Raw genomic sequence first — 25,696 nt, forward strand, 5'->3', positions numbered from 1 at the left:
CCACCATAGTGAAGGCCTGGCAGAGCATCAAAAAGGAGGAGACACAGCGTCTGGTGATGTCCATGAGTTCAAGACTTCAGGCAGTCATTGCCAACAAAGGGTTTTTAACCAAGTACTAGAAATGAACATTTTATTTACAATTATTTAATCTGTCCAATTACTTTTGGTCCCTTTAAAAACAGGGTGGCACATATTAAGGAGCTGAAACGCCTAAACCCTTCATCCAATTTTAATGTGGATACCCTGGGGTGCCATGCAAACCAGGATTGGGGATGAGGGGTGCCATGCAAACCAGGATTGGGGATGAGGGGTACTATACATACCAGGATAGGGATGAGGGATGGGGTACCATGCATACCAGGATTGGGTATGAGGGAGCTTAGCATACCAGGATTGGGGATGAGGGATGCCATGCATACGAGGAGTGGGGGTGAGGGGTGCCATGCATACCAGGATTGGGGGTGAGGGGTGCCATGCATACCAGGATTGGGGGTGAGGGGTGCCATGCATACCAGGATATTGATGAGAGCAGCACATAACAGGATGGAGGAACAGGATTGGGGAGCACAAATACCAGAATGGGGGCAGCACATACCAGCATGGGAGACCATATACCAATAAAAATGATCGCCACCCGGGTGTAGAACAGGCTCAATAGCTAGTTTATGATATATGCCCCCTTTTTCTATATTACTGTGTATTATAATATGCCTCCCCCTTTTTCTATATTACTGTGTATGTATAGCTCACTTTTTTCTATATTACTGTGTATTTATATCTCCACCTTTTTCTATACTACTGTCTATTTATATGTCTCCCCCTTTTTCTATATGACAGTGTATTTATAATATGTCTCCCCCTTCTTCTATATTACTGTGTATTTATATTTCTTCCCGCTTCTATATTAAGGAGTATTCATAACATATCCCCCCTTTTTCTATATTACTGTGTATTTATGTATCCCCTTTTTTCTATATTACTGTGTATTTATAATGTCTCCCCCTTTTTCTATATTACTGTGTATTTATGTCTCCCCCCTTTTTCTATATTACTGTGTATTTATGTCTCCCCCCTTTTTCTATATTACTGTGTATTTATAATATGTCCCCCCTTCTTCTATATTACTGTGTATTTATAATATGTCTCCCCCTTTTTCTATATTACTGTGTATTTATAATATGTCTCCCCCTTTTTCTATATTACTGTGTATTTATAATATGTCTCCCCCTTTTTCTATATTACTGTGTATTTATAATATGTCTCCCCCTTTTTCTATATTACTGTGTATTTATAATATGTCTCCCCCTTTTTCTATATTACTGTGTATTTATAATATGTCTCCCCTTTTTCTATATTACTGTGTATTTATAATGTCTCCCCCCTTTTTCTATATTACGGTGTATTTATGTATCCCCCTTTTTTCTATATTACTGTGTATTTATAATGTCTCCCCCTTTTTCTATATTACTGTGTATTTATGTCTCCCCCCTTTTTCTATATTACTGTGTATTTATGTCTCCCCCCTTTTTCTATATTACTGTGTATTTATAATATGCCCCCCCTTTTTCTATATTACTGTGTATTTATAATATGTCCCCCCTTCTTCTATATTACTGTGTATTTATAATATGTCTCCCCCTTTTTCTATATTACTGTGTATTTATAATATGTCTCCCCCTTTTTCTATATTACTGTGTATTTATAATATGTCTCCCCCTTTTTCTATATTACTGTGTATTTATAATATGTCTCCCCTTTTTCTATATTACTGTGTATTTATAATGTCTCCCCCCTTTTTCTATATTACGGTGTATTTATGTATCCCCCTTTTTTCTATATTACTGTGTATTTATAATGTCCCCCCCTTTTTCTATATTACTGTATATTTATAATATGTCTCCCCCTTTTTCTATATTACTGTGTATTTATAATATGTCTCCCCTTTTTCTATATTACTGTGTATTTATAATGTCTCCCCCCTTTTTCTATATTACGGTGTATTTATGTATCCCCCTTTTTTCTATATTACTGTGTATTTATGTATCCCCCTTTTTTCTATATTACTGTGTATTTATAATATGTCTCCCCCTTTTTCTATATTACTGTGTATTTATAATATGTCTCCCCTTTTTCTATATTACTGTGTATTTATAATGTCTCCCCCCTTTTTCTATATTACGGTGTATTTATGTATCCCCCTTTTTTCTATATTACTGTGTATTTATAATGTCCCCCCCTTTTTCTATATTACTGTATATTTATAATATGTCTCCCCCTTTTTCTATATTACTGTGTATTTATAATATGTCTCCCCTTTTTCTATATTACTGTGTATTTATAATGTCTCCCCCCTTTTTCTATATTACGGTGTATTTATGTATCCCCCTTTTTTCTATATTACTGTGTATTTATGTATCCCCCTTTTTTCTATATTACTGTGTATTTATAATGTCCCCCCCTTTTTCTATATTACTGTATATTTATAATATGTCTTCCTCCTTTTTCTTTACCCAATTTATGTAAAAAATCCTTAATAAAACAACTTTAATAAAAAAAGGCACCTGCTGTGCGCCCAAGGACGCTGCTGATCTGTGCGGTTTTGGTGCTTTTTTTCCTCCAGACGCTTCTAAGTGGAGCCTAAAAAAAAGCAGATACTTTATTTTGTGCAAAGTCAAAGCTTTTCCATACTATAAAAAGTACATTAAAAATGCGGCTTCACATCTGCACCAGAAAGGTTTCAAATAAGGGGGAGAAGATAATTATTGTGTAGTTTAGTACAGATCCTGCTGAAAACAAAGAACACAGTATTTCTGCAAAGTGTGAACACGGCCTTACAGACACAAAAAAGCCAGATGTAATATAGTGAAGGTAGATAAAGATGAGAAAGTTCTGGCGGCTACGACTGAACCGAGGGAGAAAGAAATGGTAACTTGGTGTGGATTGGGGTGTGACCAGGGGCGTAGCCAAAATTTGCTGAAGCACGCATAGCGAGCAGCATGGTATGTCCCTCTTTCTCTTCTCCAAAAGAGTAGAGGCTTTGTGTTTGTCTGTGTATTGTATCTGGTCACCTGATTACAGGGGCATAAAGGGGGCATTACACTGTGGGGGGCATCATACATGATACATAAGGGGCATAATGGCGGCATTACACTGTGGGGGGCCTCATACATGATACATAAGAGGCATAATGGGGGCATTACACTGTGTGGGGGCCTCATACATGATACATAAGAGGCATAATGGGGGCATTACACTGTGTGGGGGCCTCATACATGATACATAAGGGGCATAATGGGGGCATTACACTGTGGAGGGCCTCATACATGATACATAAGGGGCATAATGGCGGCATTACACTGTGGGGGGCCTCATACATGATACATAAGGGGCATAATGGCGGCATTACACTGTGTGGGGGCCTCATACATGATAAGAGGCATAATGGGGGCATTACACTGTGGGGGGCCTCATACATGATACATAAGGGGCATAATGGCGGCATTACACTGTGGGGGGCCTCATACATGATACATAAGGGGCATAATGGCGGCATTACACTATGTGGGGGCCTCATACATGATACATAAGGGGCATAATGGGGGCATTAAACTGTGTGGGGGCCTCATACATGATACATAAGGGGCATAATGGGGGCATTACACTGTGTGGGGGTCATCATACATACTGTATAAGGGGCATAATGGGGGCATTACACTGTATGGGGGCCTCATACATGATACATAAGGGGCATAATGGGGGCATTACACTGTGTGGGGGTCATCATACATACTGTATAAGGGGCATAATGGGGGCATTACACTGTGTGGGGGCATCATACATGATACATAAGAGGCATAATGGGGGCATTACACTGTGGGGGGCCTCATACATGATACATAAGAGGCATAATGGGGGCATTACACTGTGTGGGGGCCTCATACATGATACATAAGGGGCATAATGGGGGCATTACACTGTGGGGGGCCTCATACATGATACATAAGGGGCATAATGGGGGCATTACACTGTGGAGGGCCTCATACATGATACATAAGGGGCATAATGGCGGCATTACACTGTGTGGGGGCCTCATACATGATACATAAGGGGCATAATGGGGGCATTACACTGTGTGGGGGCCTCATACATGATACATAAGAGGCATAATGGGGGCATTACACTGTGGGGGGCCTCATACATGATACATAAGGGGCATAATGGGGGCATTACACTGTGTGGGGGCCTCATACATGATACATAAGAGGCATAATGGGGGCATTACACTGTGGGGGGCCTCATACATGATACATAAGGGGCATAATGGGGGCATTACACTGTGGGGGGCCTCATACATGATACATAAGAGGCATAATGGGGTCATTACACTGTGTGGGGGCATCATACATGATACATAAGAGGCATAATGGGGGCATCACACTGTGTGGGGGGCCTCATACATGATACATAAGGGGCATAATGGGGGCATTACACTGTGTGAGGGCCTCATACATGATACATAAGAGGCATAATGGGGGCATTACACTGTGTGGGGGCATCATACATCCTGCATAAGGGGCATAATGGGGGCATTACACTGTGTGGGGGGCATCATACATGATACATAAGAGGCATAATGGGGGCATTACACTGTGTGAGGGCCTCATACATGATAGATAAGAGGCATAATGGGGGTATTACACTGCGTGGGGGCATCATACATCCTGCATAAGGGGCATAATGGGGGCATTACACTGTGTGAGGGCCTCATACATGATAGATAAGAGGCATAATGGGGGCATTACACTGTGTGGGGGCATCATACATCCTGCATAAGGGGCATAATGGGGGCATTACACTGTGTGAGGGCCTCATACATGATACATAAGAGGCATAATGGGGGCATTACACTGCGTGGGGGCATCATACATCCTGCATAAGGGGCATAATGGGGGCATTACACTGTGTGGGGGGCATCATACATGATACATAAGAGGCATAATGGGGGCATTACACTGTGTGGGGGCCTCATACATGATACATAAGAGGCATAATGGGGGCATTACACTGTGTGGGGGCATCATACATGATACATAAGAGGCATAATGGGGGCATTACACTGTGTGGGGGCATCATACATGATACATAAGAGGCATAATGGGGGCATTACACTGTGTGGGGTCTCATACATGATACATAAGGGGCATAATGGGGGCATTACACAGTGTGAGGGCCTCATACATGATACATAAGAGGCATAATGGGGGCATTACACTGTGTGGGGGCCTCATACATGATACATAAGAGGCATAATGGGGGCATTACACTGTGTGGGGGCTCATACATGATACATAAGAGGCATAATGGGGGCATTACACTGTGTGGGGGCATCATACATGATACATAAGAGGCATAATGGGGGCATTACACTGTGTGGGGTCTCATACATGATACATAAGGGGCATAATGGGGGCATTACACTGTGTGGGGGCCTCATACATGATACATAAGGGGCATAATGGGGGCATTACACTGTGTGGGGGCTCATACATGATACATAAGGGGCATAATGGGGGCATTACACTGTGTGGGGGGCCTCATACATGATACATAAGAGGCATAATGGGGGCATTACACTGTGGGGGCCTCATACATGATACATAGAGGCATAATGGGGCATTACACTGCGTGGGGGCCTCATACATGATACATAAGAGGCATAATGGGGGCATTACACTGTGTGGGGGCATCATACATGATACATAAGAGGCATAATGGGGGCATTACACTGTGTGGGGGCATCATACATGATACATAAGAGGCATAATGGGGGCATTACACTGTGTGAGGGCCTCATACATGATAGATAAGAGGCATAATGGGGGTATTACACTGCGTGGGGGCATCATACATCCTGCATAAGGGGCATAATGGGGGCATTACACTGTGTGAGGGCCTCATACATGATAGATAAGAGGCATAATGGGGGCATTACACTGTGTGGGGGCATCATACATCCTGCATAAGGGGCATAATGGGGGCATTACACTGTGTGAGGGCCTCATACATGATACATAAGAGGCATAATGGGGGCATTACACTGCGTGGGGGCATCATACATCCTGCATAAGGGGCATAATGGGGGCATTACACTGTGTGGGGGCCTCATACATGATACATAAGAGGCATAATGGGGGCATTACACTGTGTGGGGGCATCATACATGATACATAAGAGGCATAATGGGGGCATTACACTGTGTGGGGGCATCATACATGATACATAAGAGGCATAATGGGGGCATTACACTGTGTGGGGTCTCATACATGATACATAAGGGGCATAATGGGGGCATTACACAGTGTGAGGGCCTCATACATGATACATAAGAGGCATAATGGGGGCATTACACTGTGTGGGGGCTCATACATGATACATAAGAGGCATAATGGGGGCATTACACTGTGTGGGGGCATCATACATGATACATAAGAGGCATAATGGGGGCATTACACTGTGTGGGGTCTCATACATGATACATAAGGGGCATAATGGGGGCATTACACTGTGTGGGGGCCTCATACATGATACATAAGGGGCATAATGGGGGCATTACACTGTGTGGGGGCTCATACATGATACATAAGGGGCATAATGGGGGCATTACACTGTGTGGGGGCCTCATACATGATACATAAGAGGCATAATGGGGGCATTACACTGTGTGGGGGGCCTCATACATGATACATAAGAGGCATAATGGGGGCATTACACTGTGGGGGCCTCATACATGATACATAGAGGCATAATGGGGCATTACACTGCGTGGGGGCCTCATACATGATACATAAGAGGCATAATGGGGGCATTACACTGTGTGGGGGCCTCATACATGATACATAAGAAGCATAATGGGGGCATTACACTGTGTGGGGGCATCATACGTGATACATAAGAGGCATAATGGGGGCATTACACTGTGTGGGGGGCATCATACGTGATACATAAGAGGCATAATGGGGCATTACACTGTGGGGGCCTCATACATGATACATAAGAGGCATAATGGGGGCATTACACTGTGTGGGGGCATCATACATGATACATAAGAGGCATAATGGGGGCATTACACTGTGTGGGGGGCATCATACGTGATACATAAGAGGCATAATGGGGCATTACACTGTGGGGGACCTCATACATGATACATAAGGGGCATAATGGGGGCATTACACTGTGTGGGGGCCTCATACATGATACATAAGAGGCATAATGGGGCATTACACTGTGTGGGGGCCTCATACATGATACATAAGGGGCATAATGGGGGCATTACACTGTGTGGGGGCCTCATACATGATACATAAGAGGCATAATGGGGGCATTACACTGCGTGGGGGCATCATACATGATACATAAGAGGCATAATGGGGCATTACACTGTGGGGGACCTCATACATGATACATAAGGGGCATAATGGGGGCATTACACTGTGTGGGGGCCTCATACATGATACATAAGAGGCATAATGGGGGCATTACACTGTGTGGGGGCATCATACATGATACATAAGAGGCATAATGGGGGCATTACACTGTGGGGGACCTCATACATGATACATAAGAGGCATAATGGGGGCATTACACTGTGTGGGGGCCTCATACATGATACATAAGAGGCATAATGGGGGCATTACACTGTGTGGGGGCCTCATACATGATACATAAGAGGCATAATGGGGGCATTACACTGTGTGGGGGCCTCATACATGATACATAAGGGGCATAATGGGGGCATTACACTGTGTGGGGGCCTCATACATGATACATAAGAGGCATAATGGGGGCATTACACTGTGTGGGGGCCTCATACATGATACATAAGAGGCATAATGGGGGCATTACACTGTGTGGGGGGCATCATACGTGATACATAAGAGGCATAATGGGGCATTACACTGTGGGGGACCTCATACATGATACATAAGGGGCATAATGGGGGCATTACACTGTGTGGGGGCCTCATACATGATACATAAGAGGCATAATGGGGCATTACACTGTGTGGGGGCCTCATACATGATACATAAGGGGCATAATGGGGGCATTACATTGTGTGGGGGCCTCATACATGATACATAAGAGGCATAATGGGGGCATTACACTGTGTGGGGGCCTCATACATGATACATAAGAGGCATAATGGGGGCATTACACTGCGTGGGGGCATCATACATGATACATAAGAGGCATAATGGGGCATTACACTGTGGGGGACCTCATACATGATACATAAGGGGCATAATGGGGGCATTACACTGTGTGGGGGCCTCATACATGATACATAAGAGGCATAATGGGGGCATTACACTGTGTGGGGGCATCATACATGATACATAAGAGGCATAATGGGGGCATTACACTGTGTGGGGGCCTCATACGTGATACATAAGAGGCATAATGGGGCATTACACTGTGGGGGACCTCATACATGATACATAAGGGGCATAATGGGGGCATTACACTGTGTGGGGGCCTCATACATGATACATAAGAGGCATAATGGGGCATTACACTGTGTGGGGGCCTCATACATGATACATAAGGGGCATAATGGGGGCATTACACTGTGTGGGGGCCTCATACATGATACATAAGAGGCATAATGGGGGCATTACACTGTGTGGGGGCCTCATACATGATACATAAGGGGCATAATGGGGGCATTACACTGTGTGGGGGCATCATACATGATACATAAGAGGCATAATGGGGGCATTACACTGTGGGGGACCTCATACATGATACATAAGAGGCATAATGGGGGCATTACACTGTGTGGGGGCCTCATACATGATACATAAGAGGCATAATGGGGGCATTACACTGTGTGGGGGCCTCATACATGATACATAAGAGGCATAATGGGGGCATTACACTGTGTGGGGACCTCATACATGATACATAAGGGGCATAATGGGGGCATTACACTGTGTGGGGACCTCATACATGATACATAAGGGGCATAATGGGGGCATTACACTGTGTGGGGGCCTCATACATGATACATAAGATGAATAATGGGGGCATTACACTGTGTGGGGGCCTCATACATGATACATAAGATGAATAATGGGGGCATTACACTGTGGGGGGCCTCATACATGATACATAAGGGGCATAATGGCGGCATTACACTGTGGGGGGCCTCATACATGATACATAAGGGGCATAATGGGGGCATTACACTGTGTGGGGGCCTCATACATGATACATAAGGGGCATAATGGGGGCATTACACTGTGTGGGGGCCTCATACATGATACATAAGGGGCATAATGGGGGCATTACACTGTGTGGGGGCCTCATACATGATACATAAGAGGCATAATGGGGGCATTACACTGTGGGGGGCCTCATACATGATACATAAGGGGCATAATGGGGACATTACACTGTGTGGGGGCCTCATACATGATACATAAGAGGCATATTGGGGGCATTACACTGTGGGGGCCTCATACATGATACATAGAGGCATAATGGGGGCATTACACTGTGTGGGGGCCTCATACATGATACATAAGAGGCATAATGGGGGCATTACACTGTGTGGGGGCCTCATACATGATACATAAGAGGCATAATGGGGGCATTACACTGTGGGGGGCCTCATACATGATACATAAGAGGCATAATGGGGGCATTACACTGTGTGGGGGGCATCATACGTGATACATTAGAAGCATAAAGGGGGCATTACACTGTGTGGGGGCCTCATACATGATACATTAGAAGCATAAAGGGGGCATTACACTGCGTGGGGGCATCATACATGATACATAAGAGGCATAATGGGGGCATTACACTGTGGGGGCCTCATACATGATACATAAGAGGCATAATGGGGGCATTACACTGTGTGGGGGCTTCATACATGATACATAAGAGGCATAATGGGGGCATTAAACTGTGTGGGGGCCTCATACATGATAGATAAGGGGCATAATGGGGGCATTACACTGTGTGGGGGCCTAATACATGATACATAAGATGCATAATGGGGGCATTACACTGTGGGGGGCCTCATACATGATACATAAGAGGCATAATGGGGGCATTACACTGTGTGGGGGCCTCATACATGATACATAAGGGGCATAATGGGGGCATTACACTGTGTGGGGGCCTCATACATGATACATAAGAGGCATAATGGGGGCATTACACTGTGTGGGGGCATCATACATGATACATAAGAGGCATAATGGGGGCATTACACTGTGTGGGGGCATCATACATGATACATAAGGGGCATAATGGGGGCATCATACATGATACATAAGAGGCATAATGGGGGCATCATACGTGATACATAAGAGGCATAATGGGGGCATTACACTGTGTGGGGGCCTCATACATGATACATAAGGGGCATAATGGGGGCATCATACGTGATACATAAGAGTCATAATGGGGGCATTACACTGTGTGGGGGCATCATACGTGATACATAAGAGGCATAATGGGGCATTACACTGTGTGGGGGCCTCATACGTGATACATAAGAGGCATAATGGGGGCATTACACTGTGTGGGGGCCTCATACATGATACATAAGAGGCATAATGGGGGCATTACACTGTTGGGGGCCTCATACATGATACATAAGAGGCATAATGGGGGCATTACACTGTGTGGGGGCCTCATACATGATACATAAGAGGCATAATGGGGGCATTACACTGTGTGGGGGCCTCATACATGATACATAAGAGGCATAATGGGGGCATTACACTGTGGGGGGCCTCATACATGATACATAAGAGGCATAATGGGGGCATTACACTGTGTGGGGGCCTCATACATGATACATAAGGGGCATAATGGGGGCATCATACGTGATACATAAGAGGCATAATGGGGGCATTACACTGTGTGGGGGCCTCATACATGATACATAAGGGGCATAATGGGGGCATTACACTGTGTGGGGGCCTAATACATGATACATAAGATGCATAATGGGGGCATTACACTGTGTGGGGGCCTCATACATGATACATAAGAGGCATAATGGGGGCATTACACTGTGTGGGGCATCATACATGATACATAAGAGGCATAATGGGGGCATCATACGTGATACATAAGAGGCATAATGGGGGCATTACACTGTGTGGGGGCCTCATACATGATACATAAGGGGCATAATGGGGGCATCATACGTGATACATAAGAGGCATAATGGGGGCATTACACTGTGTGGGGGCCTCATACATGATACATAAGGGGCATAATGGGGGCATTACACTGTGTGGGGGCCTCATACATGATACATAAGAGGCATAATGGGGGCATTACACTGTGTGGGGGCATCATACGTGATACATAAGAGGCATAATGGGGCATTACACTGTGTGGGGGCCTCATACGTGATACATAAGAGGCATAATGGGGGCATTACACTGTGTGGGGGCCTCATACATGATACATAAGAGGCATAATGGGGGCATTACACTGTTGGGGGCCTCATACATGATACATAAGAGGCATAATGGGGGCATTACACTGTGTGGGGGCCTCATACATGATACATAAGAGGCATAATGGGGGCATTACACTGTGTGGGGGCCTCATACATGATACATAAGAGGCATAATGGGGGCATTACACTGTGTGGGGCCTCATACATGATACATAAGAGGCATAATGGGGGCATTACACTGTGTGGGGGCCTCATACATGATACATAAGGGGCATAATGGGGGCATCATACGTGATACATAAGAGGCATAATGGGGGCATTACACTGTGTGGGGGCCTCATACATGATACATAAGAGGCATAATGGGGGCATTACACTGTGTGGGGGCATCATACGTGATACATAAGAGTCATAATGGGGGCATTACACTGTGTGGGGGCCTCATACATGATACATAAGAGGCATAATGGGGGCATTACACTGTGGGGGGCCTCATACATGATACATAAGAGGCATAATGGGGGCATTACACTGTGTGGGGGCCTCATACATGATACATAAGGGGCATAATGGGGGCATCATACGTGATACATAAGAATCATAATGGGGGCATTACACTGTGTGGGGGCCTCATACATGATACATAAGGGGCATAATGGGGGCAATACACTGTGTGGGGGCCTCATACATGATACATAAGAGGCATAATGGGGGCATTACACTGTGTGGGGGCCTCATACATGATACATAAGAGGCATAATGGGGGCATTACACTGTGTGGGGGCCTCATACATGATACATAAGAGGCATAATGGGGGCATTACACTGTGTGGGGGCCTCATACATGATACATAAGAGGCATAATGGGGGCATTACACTGTGTGGGGGCATCATACGTGATACATAAGAGGCATAATGGGGGCATTACACTGTGTGGGGGCCTCATACATGATACATAAGAGGCATAATGGGGGCATTACACTGTGTGGGGGCATCATACGTGATACATAAGAGGCATAATGGGGGCATTACACTGTGTGGGGGCATCATACGTGATACATAAGAGGCATAATGGGGGCATTACACTGTGTGGGGGCCTCATACATGATACATAAGAGGCATAATGGGGGCATTACACTGTGGGGGGCCTCATACATGATACATAAGAGGCATAATGGGGGCATTACACTGTGTGGGGGCCTCATACATGATACATAAGAGGCATAATGGGGGTATTACACTGTGTGGGGGCCTCATACATGATACATAAGAGGCATAATGGGGGCATTACACTGTGTGGGGGCCTCATACATGATACATAAGAGGCATAATGGGGGCATCATACGTGATACATAAGAGGCATAATGGGGGCATTACACTGTGTGGGGGCCTCATAAATGATACACAAGGGGCATAATGGGGGCATTACACTGTGTGGGGGCCTCATACATGATACATAAGAGGCATAATGGGGGCATTACACTGTGTGGGGGCCTCAAATGATACATAAGGGGCATAATGGCGGCATTACACTGTGTGGGGGCCTCATACATGATACATAAGAGGCATAATGGGGGCATTACACTGTGTGGGGGCCTCATACATGATACATAAGGGGCATAATGGGGGCATTACACTGTGTGGGGGCCTCATACATGATACATAAGGGGCATAATGGGGGCATTACACTGTGTGGGGGCCTCATACATGATACATAAGGGGCATAATGGGGGCATTACACTGTGTGGGGGCCTCATACATGATACATAAGGGGAATAATGGGGGCATTACACTGTGGGGGGCATCATACATGATACATAGAGGCATAATGGGGGCATTACACTGTGTGGGGGGCATCATACATGATACATAAGAGGCATAATGGGGGCCTCATACATGATACATAAGGGGTATAATGGGGGCATTACACTGTGTGGGGCCTCATACATGATACATAAGGGGCATAATGGGGGCATTACACTGTGTGGGGGCCTCATACATCCTGCATAAGGGGCATAATGGGGGCATTACACTGTGTGGGGGCCTCATACATGATACATAAGAGGCACAATGGGGGCATTACACTGTGTGAGGGCCTCATACATGATACATAAGGGGCATAATGGGGGCATTACACTGTGAGGGCCTCATATATGATACATAAGGGGCATAATGGGGGCATTACACTGTGTGGGGGCCTCATAGGGGCATTACACTGTGTGGGGGCCTCATAAATCATACATAAGGGGCATAATGGGGGCATTACATGTGGGGGGCCTCATACATGATACATAAGGGGCATAATGGGGGCATTACACTGTGTGGGGGCCTCATACATGATACATAAGAGGCATAATGGGGGCATTACACTGTGTGGGGGGCCTCATACATGATACATAAGAGGCATAATGGGGGCATTACACTGTGTGGGGGCCTCATACATGATACATAAGAGGCATAATGGGGGCATTACACTGTGTGGGGGCCTCATACATGATACATAAGGGGCATAATGGGGCATTACACTGTGTGGGGGCCTCATACATGATACATAAGAGGCATAATGGGGGCATTACACTGTGTGGGGGCCTCATACATGATACATAAGAGGCATAATGGGGGCATTACACTGCGTGGGAGCCTCATACATGATACATAAGGGGCATAATGGGGGCATTACACAGTGTGGGGGCATCATACATCCTGCATAAGGGGCATAATGGGGGCATTACACTGTGTGGGGGCCTCATACATGATACATAAGAGGCATAATGGGGGCATTACACTGTGTGGGGGCCTCATACATGATACATAAGAGGCATAATGGGGGCATCATACATCCTACATAAGGGGCATAATGGGGGCATTACACTGTGGGGGGCCTCATACATGATACATAAGAGGCATAATGGGGGCATTACACTGTGTGGGGGCATCATACATCCTACATAAGAGGCATAATGGGGGCATTACACTGTGGGGGGGCCTCATACATGATACATAAGGGGCATAATGGGGGCATTACACTGCGTGGGGGCCTCATACATGATACATAAGGGGCATAATGGGGGCATTACACTGTGTGGGGCCTCATACATGATACATAAGGGGCATAATGGGGGCATTACACTGTGTGGGGGCCTCATACATGATACATAAGAGGCATAATGGGGGCATTACACTGGGGGGCCTCATACATGATACATAAGAGGCATAATGGGGGCATTACACTGTGGGGGGCCTCATACATGATACATAAGGGGCATAATGGGGGCATTACACTGCGTGGGGGCCTCATACATGATACATAAGAGGCATAATGGGGACATTACACTGTGTGGGGGCATCATACATGATACATAAGGGGCATAATGGGGGCATTACACTGTGTGGGGGCCTCATACATGATACATAAGGGGCATAATGGGGGCATTACACTGTGTGGGGGCCTCATACATGATACATAAGGGGCATAATGGGGGCATTACACTGCGTGGGGGCCTCATACATGATACATAAGAGGCATAATGGGGGCATTACACTGTGTGAGGGCATCATACATGATACATAAGGGGCATAATGGGGGCATTACACTGTGGGGGGCCTCATACATGACACATAAGAGGCATAATGGGGGCATTACACTGTGTGGGGGCCTCATACATGATACATAAGAAGCATAATGGGGGCATTACACTGCGTGGGAGCCTCATACATGATACATAAGGGGCATTACACTGTGTGGGGGCCTCATACATGATACATAAGAGGCATAATGGGGGCATTACACTGTGTGGGGGCCTCATACATGATACATAAGAGGCATAATGGGGGCATTACACTGTGGGGGGCCTCATACATGATACATAAGAGGCATAATGGGGGCATTACACTGTGTGGGGGGCATCATACGTGATACATTAGAAGCATAAAGGGGGCATTACACTGTGTGGGGGCCTCATACATGATACATTAGAAGCATAAAGGGGGCATTACACTGCGTGGGGGCATCATACATGATACATAAGAGGCATAATGGGGGCATTACACTGTGGGGGCCTCATACATGATACATAAGAGGCATAATGGGGGCATTACACTGTGTGGGGGCTTCATACATGATACATAAGAGGCATAATGGGGGCATTAAACTGTGTGGGGGCCTCATACATGATACATAAGGGGCATAATGGGGGCATTACACTGTGTGGGGGCCTAATACATGATACATAAGATGCATAATGGGGGCATTACACTGTGGGGGGCCTCATACATGATACATAAGAGGCATAATGGGGGCATTACACTGTGTGGGGGCCTCATACATGATACATAAGGGGCATAATGGGGGCATTACACTGTGTGGGGGCCTCATACATGATACATAAGAGGCATAATGGGGGCATTACACTGTGTGGGGGCATCATACATGATACATAAGAGGCATAATGGGGGCATTACACTGTGTGGGGGCATCATACATGATACATAAGGGGCATAATGGGGGCATCATACATGATACATAAGAGGCATAATGGGGGCATCATACGTGATACATAAGAGGCATAATGGGGGCATTACACTGTGTGGGGGCCTCATACATGATACATAAGGGGCATAATGGGGGCATCATACGTGATACATAAGAGTCATAATGGGGGCATTACACTGTGTGGGGGCCTCATACATGATACATAAGAGGCATAATGGGGGCATTACACTGTGTGGGGGCATCATACGTGATACATAAGAGGCATAATGGGGCATTACACTGTGTGGGGGCCTCATACGTGATACATAAGAGGCATAATGGGGGCATTACACTGTGTGGGGGCCTCATACATGATACATAAGAGGCATAATGGGGGCATTACACTGTTGGGGGCCTCATACATGATACATAAGAGGCATAATGGGGGCATTACACTGTGTGGGGGCCTCATACATGATACATAAGAGGCATAATGGGGGCATTACACTGTGTGGGGGCCTCATACATGATACATAAGAGGCATAATGGGGGCATTACACTGTGGGGGGCCTCATACATGATACATAAGAGGCATAATGGGGGCATTACACTGTGTGGGGGCCTCATACATGATACATAAGGGGCATAATGGGGGCATCATACGTGATACATAAGAGGCATAATGGGGGCATTACACTGTGTGGGGGCCTCATACATGATACATAAGGGGCATAATGGGGGCATTACACTGTGTGGGGGCCTAATACATGATACATAAGATGCATAATGGGGGCATTACACTGTGTGGGGGCCTCATACATGATACATAAGAGGCATAATGGGGGCATTACACTGTGTGGGGCATCATACATGATACATAAGAGGCATAATGGGGGCATCATACGTGATACATAAGAGGCATAATGGGGGCATTACACTGTGTGGGGGCCTCATACATGATACATAAGGGGCATAATGGGGGCATCATACGTGATACATAAGAGTCATAATGGGGGCATTACACTGTGTGGGGGCCTCATACATGATACATAAGGGGCATAATGGGGGCATTACACTGTGTGGGGGCCTCATACATGATACATAAGAGGCATAATGGGGGCATTACACTGTGTGGGGGCATCATACGTGATACATAAGAGGCATAATGGGGCATTACACTGTGTGGGGGCCTCATACGTGATACATAAGAGGCATAATGGGGGCATTACACTGTGTGGGGGCCTCATACATGATACATAAGAGGCATAATGGGGGCATTACACTGTTGGGGGCCTCATACATGATACATAAGAGGCATAATGGGGGCATTACACTGTGTGGGGGCCTCATACATGATACATAAGAGGCATAATGGGGGCATTACACTGTGTGGGGCCTCATACATGATACATAAGAGGCATAATGGGGGCATTACACTGTGTGGGGGCCTCATACATGATACATAAGGGGCATAATGGGGGCATCATACGTGATACATAAGAGGCATAATGGGGGCATTACACTGTGTGGGGGCCTCATACATGATACATAAGAGGCATAATGGGGGCATCATACGTGATACATAAGAGTCATAATGGGGGCATTACACTGTGTGGGGGCCTCATACATGATACATAAGAGGCATAATGGGGGCATTACACTGTGGGGGGCCTCATACATGATACATAAGAGGCATAATGGGGGCATTACACTGTGTGGGGGCCTCATACATGATACATAAGGGGCATAATGGGGGCATCATACGTGATACATAAGAATCATAATGGGGGCATTACACTGTGTGGGGGCCTCATACATGATACATAAGGGGCATAATGGGGGCAATACACTGTGTGGGGGCCTCATACATGATACATAAGAGGCATAATGGGGGCATTACACTGTGTGGGGGCCTCATACATGATACATAAGAGGCATAATGGGGGCATTACACTGTGTGGGGGCCTCATACATGATACATAAGAGGCATAATGGGGGCATTACACTGTGTGGGGGCCTCATACATGATACATAAGAGGCATAATGGGGGCATTACACTGTGTGGGGGCATCATACGTGATACATAAGAGGCATAATGGGGGCATTACACTGTGTGGGGGCCTCATACATGATACATAAGAGGCATAATGGGGGCATTACACTGTGTGGGGGCATCATACGTGATACATAAGAGGCATAATGGGGGCATTACACTGTGTGGGGGCATCATACGTGATACATAAGAGGCATAATGGGGGCATTACACTGTGTGGGGGCCTCATACATGATACATAAGAGGCATAATGGGGGCATTACACTGTGGGGGGCCTCATACATGATACATAAGAGGCATAATGGGGGCATTACACTGTGTGGGGGCCTCATACATGATACATAAGAGGCATAATGGGGGTATTACACTGTGTGGGGGCCTCATACATGATACATAAGAGGCATAATGGGGGCATTACACTGTGTGGGGGCCTCATACATGATACATAAGAGGCATAATGGGGGCATCATACGTGATACATAAGAGGCATAATGGGGGCATTACACTGTGTGGGGGCCTCATAAATGATACACAAGGGGCATAATGGGGGCATTACACTGTGTGGGGGCCTCATACATGATACATAAGAGGCATAATGGGGGCATTACACTGTGTGGGGGCCTCAAATGATACATAAGGGGCATAATGGCGGCATTACACTGTGTGGGGGCCTCATACATGATACATAAGAGGCATAATGGGGGCATTACACTGTGTGGGGGCCTCATACATGATACATAAGGGGCATAATGGGGGCATTACACTGTGTGGGGGCCTCATACATGATACATAAGGGGCATAATGGGGGCATTACACTGTGTGGGGGCCTCATACATGATACATAAGGGGCATAATGGGGGCATTACACTGTGTGGGGGCCTCATACATGATACATAAGGGGAATAATGGGGGCATTACACTGTGGGGGGCATCATACATGATACATAGAGGCATAATGGGGGCATTACACTGTGTGGGGGGCATCATACATGATACATAAGAGGCATAATGGGGGCCTCATACATGATACATAAGGGGCATAATGGGGGCATTACACTGTGTGGGGCCTCATACATGATACATAAGGGGCATAATGGGGGCATTACACTGTGTGGGGGCCTCATACATCCTGCATAAGGGGCATAATGGGGGCATTACACTGTGTGGGGGCCTCATACATGATACATAAGAGGCACAATGGGGGCATTACACTGTGTGAGGGCCTCATACATGATACATAAGGGGCATAATGGGGGCATTACACTGTGAGGGCCTCATATATGATACATAAGGGGCATAATGGGGGCATTACACTGTGTGGGGGCCTCATAGGGGCATTACACTGTGTGGGGGCCTCATAAATCATACATAAGGGGCATAATGGGGGCATTACATGTGGGGGGCCTCATACATGATACATAAGGGGCATAATGGGGGCATTACACTGTGTGGGGGCCTCATACATGATACATAAGAGGCATAATGGGGGCATTACACTGTGTGGGGGGCCTCATACATGATACATAAGAGGCATAATGGGGGCATTACACTGTGTGGGGGCCTCATACATGATACATAAGAGGCATAATGGGGGCATTACACTGTGTGGGGGCCTCATACATGATACATAAGGGGCATAATGGGGCATTACACTGTGTGGGGGCCTCATACATGATACATAAGAGGCATAATGGGGGCATTACACTGTGTGGGGGCCTCATACATGATACATAAGAGGCATAATGGGGGCATTACACTGCGTGGGAAACTCATACATGATACATAAGGGGCATAATGGGGGCATTACACAGTGTGGGGGCATCATACATCCTGCATAAGGGGCATAATGGGGGCATTACACTGTGTGGGGGCCTCATACATGATACATAAGAGGCATAATGGGGGCATTACACTGTGTGGGGGCCTCATACATGATACATAAGAGGCATAATGGGGGCATCATACATCCTACATAAGGGGCATAATGGGGGCATTACACTGTGGGGGGCCTCATACATGATACATAAGAGGCATAATGGGGGCATTACACTGTGTGGGGGCATCATACATCCTACATAAGAGGCATAATGGGGGCATTACACTGTGGGGGGGCCTCATACATGATACATAAGGGGCATAATGGGGGCATTACACTGCGTGGGGGCCTCATACATGATACATAAGGGGCATAATGGGGGCATTACACTGTGTGGGGCCTCATACATGATACATAAGGGGCATAATGGGGGCATTACACTGTGTGGGGGCCTCATACATGATACATAAGAGGCATAATGGGGGCATTACACTGGGGGGCCTCATACATGATACATAAGAGGCATAATGGGGGCATTACACTGTGGGGGGCCTCATACATGATACATAAGGGGCATAATGGGGGCATTACACTGCGTGGGGGCCTCATACATGATACATAAGAGGCATAATGGGGACATTACACTGTGTGGGGGCATCATACATGATACATAAGGGGCATAATGGGGGCATTACACTGTGTGGGGGCCTCATACATGATACATAAGGGGCATAATGGGGGCATTACACTGTGTGGGGGCCTCATACATGATACATAAGGGGCATAATGGGGGCATTACACTGCGTGGGGGCCTCATACATGATACATAAGAGGCATAATGGGGGCATTACACTGTGTGAGGGCATCATACATGATACATAAGGGGCATAATGGGGGCATTACACTGTGGGGGGCCTCATACATGATACATAAGAGGCATAATGGGGGCATTACACTGTGTGGGGGCCTCATACATGATACATAAGAAGCATAATGGGGGCATTACACTGCGTGGGAGCCTCATACATGATACATAAGGGGCATTACACTGTGTGGGGGCCTCATACATGATACATAAGGGGCATAATGGGGGCATTACATTGTGTGGGGGCCTCATACATGATACATAAGGGGCATAATGGCGGCATTACACTGTGGGGGGCCTCATACATGATACATAAGAGGCATAAAGGGGGCATTACACTGTGTGGGGGCCTCATACATGATACATAAGAGGCATAATGGGGGCATTACACTGTGTGGGGGCCTCATACATGATACATAAGAGGCATAATGGGGGCATTACACTGTGTGGGGGCCTCATACATGATACATAAGGGGCATAATGGGGGCATTACACTGTGTGGGGCCTCATACATGATACATAAGGGGCATAATGGGGGCATTACACTGTGGGGGGCCTCATACATGATACTTAAGAGGCATAATGGGGCATTACACTGTATGGGGGCATCCTACATGATACATAAGGGGCATTACACTGTGTGGGGGCCTCATACATGATACATAAGGGGCATAATGGGGGCATTACATTGTGTGGGGGCCTCATACATGATACATAAGGGGCATAATGGCGGCATTACACTGTGGGGGGCCTCATACATGATACATAAGAGGCATAATGGGGGCATTACACTGTGTGGGGGCCTCATACATGATACATAAGAGGCATAATGGGGGCATTACACTGTGTGGGGGCCTCATACATGATACATAAGAGGCATAATGGGGGCATTACACTGTGTGGGGGCCTCATACATGATACATAAGAGGCATAATGGGGGCATTACACTGTGTGGGGGCCTCATACATGATACATAAGGGGCATAATGGGGGCATTACACTGTGGGGGGCCTCATACATGATACATAAGGGGCATAATGGGGGCATTACACTGTGTGGGGGCCTCATACATGATACATAAGGGGCATAATGGGGGCATTACACTGTGTGGGGGCCTCATACATGATACATAAGGGGCATAATGGGGGCATTACACTGTGGGGGGCCTCATACATGATACATAAGAGGCATAATGGGGGCATTACACTGTGTGGGGGCCTCATACATGATACATAAGAAGCATAATGGGGGCATTACACTGTGTGGGGGCCTCATACATGATACATAAGAAGCATAATGGGGGCATTACACTGTGTGGGGGCATCATACATGATACATAAGAGGCATAATGGGGGCATTACACTGTGTGGGGGCCTCATACATGACACATAAGGGGCATAATGGGGGCATTACACTGTGGGGGGCATCATACATGATACATAAGAGGCATAATGGGGGCATTACACTGTGTGGGGGCCTCATACATGACACATAAGGGGCATAATGGGGGCATTACACTGTGGGGGGCCTCATACATGATACATAAGGGGCATAATGGGGGCATTACACTGTGTGGGGGCCTCATACATGATACATAAGAGGCATAATGGGGCATTACACTGTATGGGGGCATCCTACATGATACATAAGGGGCATTACACTGTGTGGGGGCCTCATACATGATACATAAGGGGCATAATGGGGGCATTACATTGTGTGGGGGCCTCATACATGATACATAAGGGGCATAATGGTGGCATTACACTGTGGGGGGCCTCATACATGATACATAAGAGGCATAATGGGGGCATTACACTGTGTGGGGGCCTCATACATGATACATAAGAGGCATAATGGGGGCATTACACTGTGTGGGGGCCTCATACATGATACATAAGAAGCATAATGGGGGCATTACACTGCGTGGGAGCCTCATACATGATACATAAGGGGCATTACACTGTGTGGGGGCCTCATACATGATACATAAGAGGCATAATGGGGGCATTACACTGTGGGGGGCCTCATACATGATACATAAGGGGCATAATGGGGGCATTACACTGCGTGGGGGCCTCATACATGATACATAAGGGGCATAATGGGGGCATTACACTGTGGGGGGCCTCATACATGATACATAAGAGGCATAATGGGGGCATTACACTGTGGGGGGCCTCATACATGATACATAAGAGGCATAATGGGGGCATTACACTGTGTGGGGGCATCATACATGATACATAAGAGGCATAATGGGGGCATTACACTGTGGGGGGCCTCATACATGATACATAAGGGGCATAATGGGGGCATTACACTGTGTGGGGGCATCATACATGATACATAAGAGGCATAATGGGGGCATTACACTGTGTGGGGGCCTCATACATGATACATAAGAAGCATAATGGGGGCATTACACTGCGTGGGAGCCTCATACATGATACATAAGGGGCATATTGGGGCATTACACTGTGTGGGGGCCTCATACATGATACATAAGGGGCATATTGGGGCATTACACTGTGTGGGGGCCTCAGACATGATACATAAGGGGCATAATGGCGGCATTACACTGTGGGGGGCCTCATACATGATACATAAGGGGCATAATGGGGGCATTACACTGTGTGGGGGCATCATACATGATACATAAGAGGCATAATGGGGGCATTACACTGCGTGGGAGCCTCATACATGATACATAAGGGGCATAATGGGGGCATTACACTGTGTGGGGGCCTCATACATGATACATAAGAGGCATAATGGGGGCATTACACTGTGTGGGGGCCTCATACATGATACATAAGAAGCATAATGGGGGCATTACACAGTGTGGGGGCATCATACATGATACATAAGAAGCATAATGGGGGCATTACACTGCGTGGGAGCCTCATACATGATACATAAGGGGCATAATGGGGGCATTACACTGTGGGGGGCCTCATACATGATACATAAGGGGCATAATGGGGGCATTACACTGTGTGGGGGCCTCATACATGATACATAAGAGGCATAATGGGGGCATTACACAGTGTGGGGGCATCATACATGATACATAAGAAGCATAATGGGGGCATTACACTGTGGGGGGCCTCATACATGATACATAAGGGGCATAATGGGGGCATTACACTGTGTGGGGGGCATCATACGTGATACATAAGAGGCATAATGGGGGCATTACACTGTGTGGGGGCCTCATACATGATACATAAGAAGCATAATGGGGGCATTACACTGTGTGGGGGCCTCATACATGATACATAAGAAGCATAATGGGGGCATTACACTGCGTGGGAGCCTCATACATGATACATAAGGGGCATAATGGGGGCATTACACTGTGTGGGGGCCTCATACATGATACATAAGAAGCATAATGGGGGCATTACACTGCGTGGGAGCCTCATACATGATACATAAGGGGCATAATGGGGGCATTACACAGTGTGGGGGCATCATACGTGATACATAAGAGGCATAATGGGGGCATTACACTGTGGGGGGCCTCATACATGATACATAAGGGGCATAATGGGGGCATTACACTGCGTGGGGGCCTCATACATGATACATAAGGGGCATAATGGGGGCATTACACTGTGGGGGGCCTCATACATGATACATAAGAGGCATAATGGGGGCATTACACTGTGGGGGGCCTCATACATGATACATAAGAGGCATAATGGGGGCATTACACTGTGTGGGGGCATCATACATGATACATAAGAGGCATAATGGGGGCATTACACTGTGGGGGGCCTCATACATGATACATAAGGGGCATAATGGGGGCATTACACTGTGTGGGGGCATCATACATGATACATAAGAGGCATAATGGGGGCATTACACTGTGGGGGGCCTCATACATGATACATAAGAGGCATAATGGGGGCATTACACTGTGGGGGGCCTCATACATGATACATAAGGGGCATAATGGGGGCATTACACTGTGTGGGGGCATCATACATGATACATAAGAGGCATAATGGGGGCATTACACTGTGTGGGGGCCTCATACATGATACATAAGGGGCATAATGGGGGCATTACACTGTGGGGGGCCTCATACATGATACATAAGAGGCATAATGGGGGCATTACACTGTGTGGGGGCCTCATACATGATACATAAGGGGCATAATGGGGGCATTACACTGTGTGGGGCCTCATACATGATACATAAGGGGCATAATGGGGGCATTACACTGTGGGGGGCCTCATACATGATACTTAAGAGGCATAATGGGGCATTACACTGTATGGGGGCCTCATACATGATACATAAGGGGCATAATGGGGGCATTACATTGTGTGGGGGCCTCATACATGATACATAAGGGGCATAATGGCGGCATTACACTGTGGGGGGCCTCATACATGATACATAAGAGGCATAATGGGGGCATTACACTGTGTGGGGGCCTCATACATGATACATAAGAGGCATAATGGGGGCATTACACTGTGTGGGGGCCTCATACATGATACATAAGAGGCATAATGGGGGCATTACACTGTGTGGGGGCCTCATACATGATACATAAGAGGCATAATGGGGGCATTACACTGTGTGGGGGCCTCATACATGATACATAAGGGGCATAATGGGGGCATTACACTGTGGGGGGCCTCATACATGATACATAAGGGGCATAATGGGGGCATTACACTGTGTGGGGGCCTCATACATGATACATAAGGGGCATAATGGGGGCATTACACTGTGTGGGGGCCTCATACATGATACATAAGGGGCATAATGGGGGCATTACACTGTGGGGGGCCTCATACATGATACATAAGAGGCATAATGGGGGCATTACACTGTGTGGGGGCCTCATACATGATACATAAGAAGCATAATGGGGGCATTACACTGTGTGGGGGCCTCATACATGATACATAAGAAGCATAATGGGGGCATTACACTGTGTGGGGGCATCATACATGATACATAAGAGGCATAATGGGGGCATTACA

General features: G+C 46.8%; 1 protein-coding gene across 2 annotated transcripts in view; it reads right to left on the bottom strand.

Moving 5' to 3' along the window:
• The window catches only part of LOC141154120 (uncharacterized), an 81,157-nt gene that overhangs the window by 20,432 nt on the left and 35,029 nt on the right, over positions 1-25,696 (bottom strand). For both annotated transcript variants that reach the window (XM_073639593.1, XM_073639592.1), the window contains exon 2: positions 2,562-2,637. In XM_073639593.1, coding sequence (XP_073495694.1) covers positions 2,562-2,637 — 76 coding nt within the window. The remainder of the gene's footprint in view (positions 1-2,561; positions 2,638-25,696) is intronic.

Source organism: Phyllobates terribilis, unplaced genomic scaffold (assembly GCF_046119375.1).
Source record: "Phyllobates terribilis strain yellow unplaced genomic scaffold, ASM4611937v1 Scaffold_7__3_contigs__length_470593459, whole genome shotgun sequence".
In the NCBI taxonomy this organism is placed as follows: domain Eukaryota; kingdom Metazoa; phylum Chordata; class Amphibia; order Anura; family Dendrobatidae; genus Phyllobates; species Phyllobates terribilis.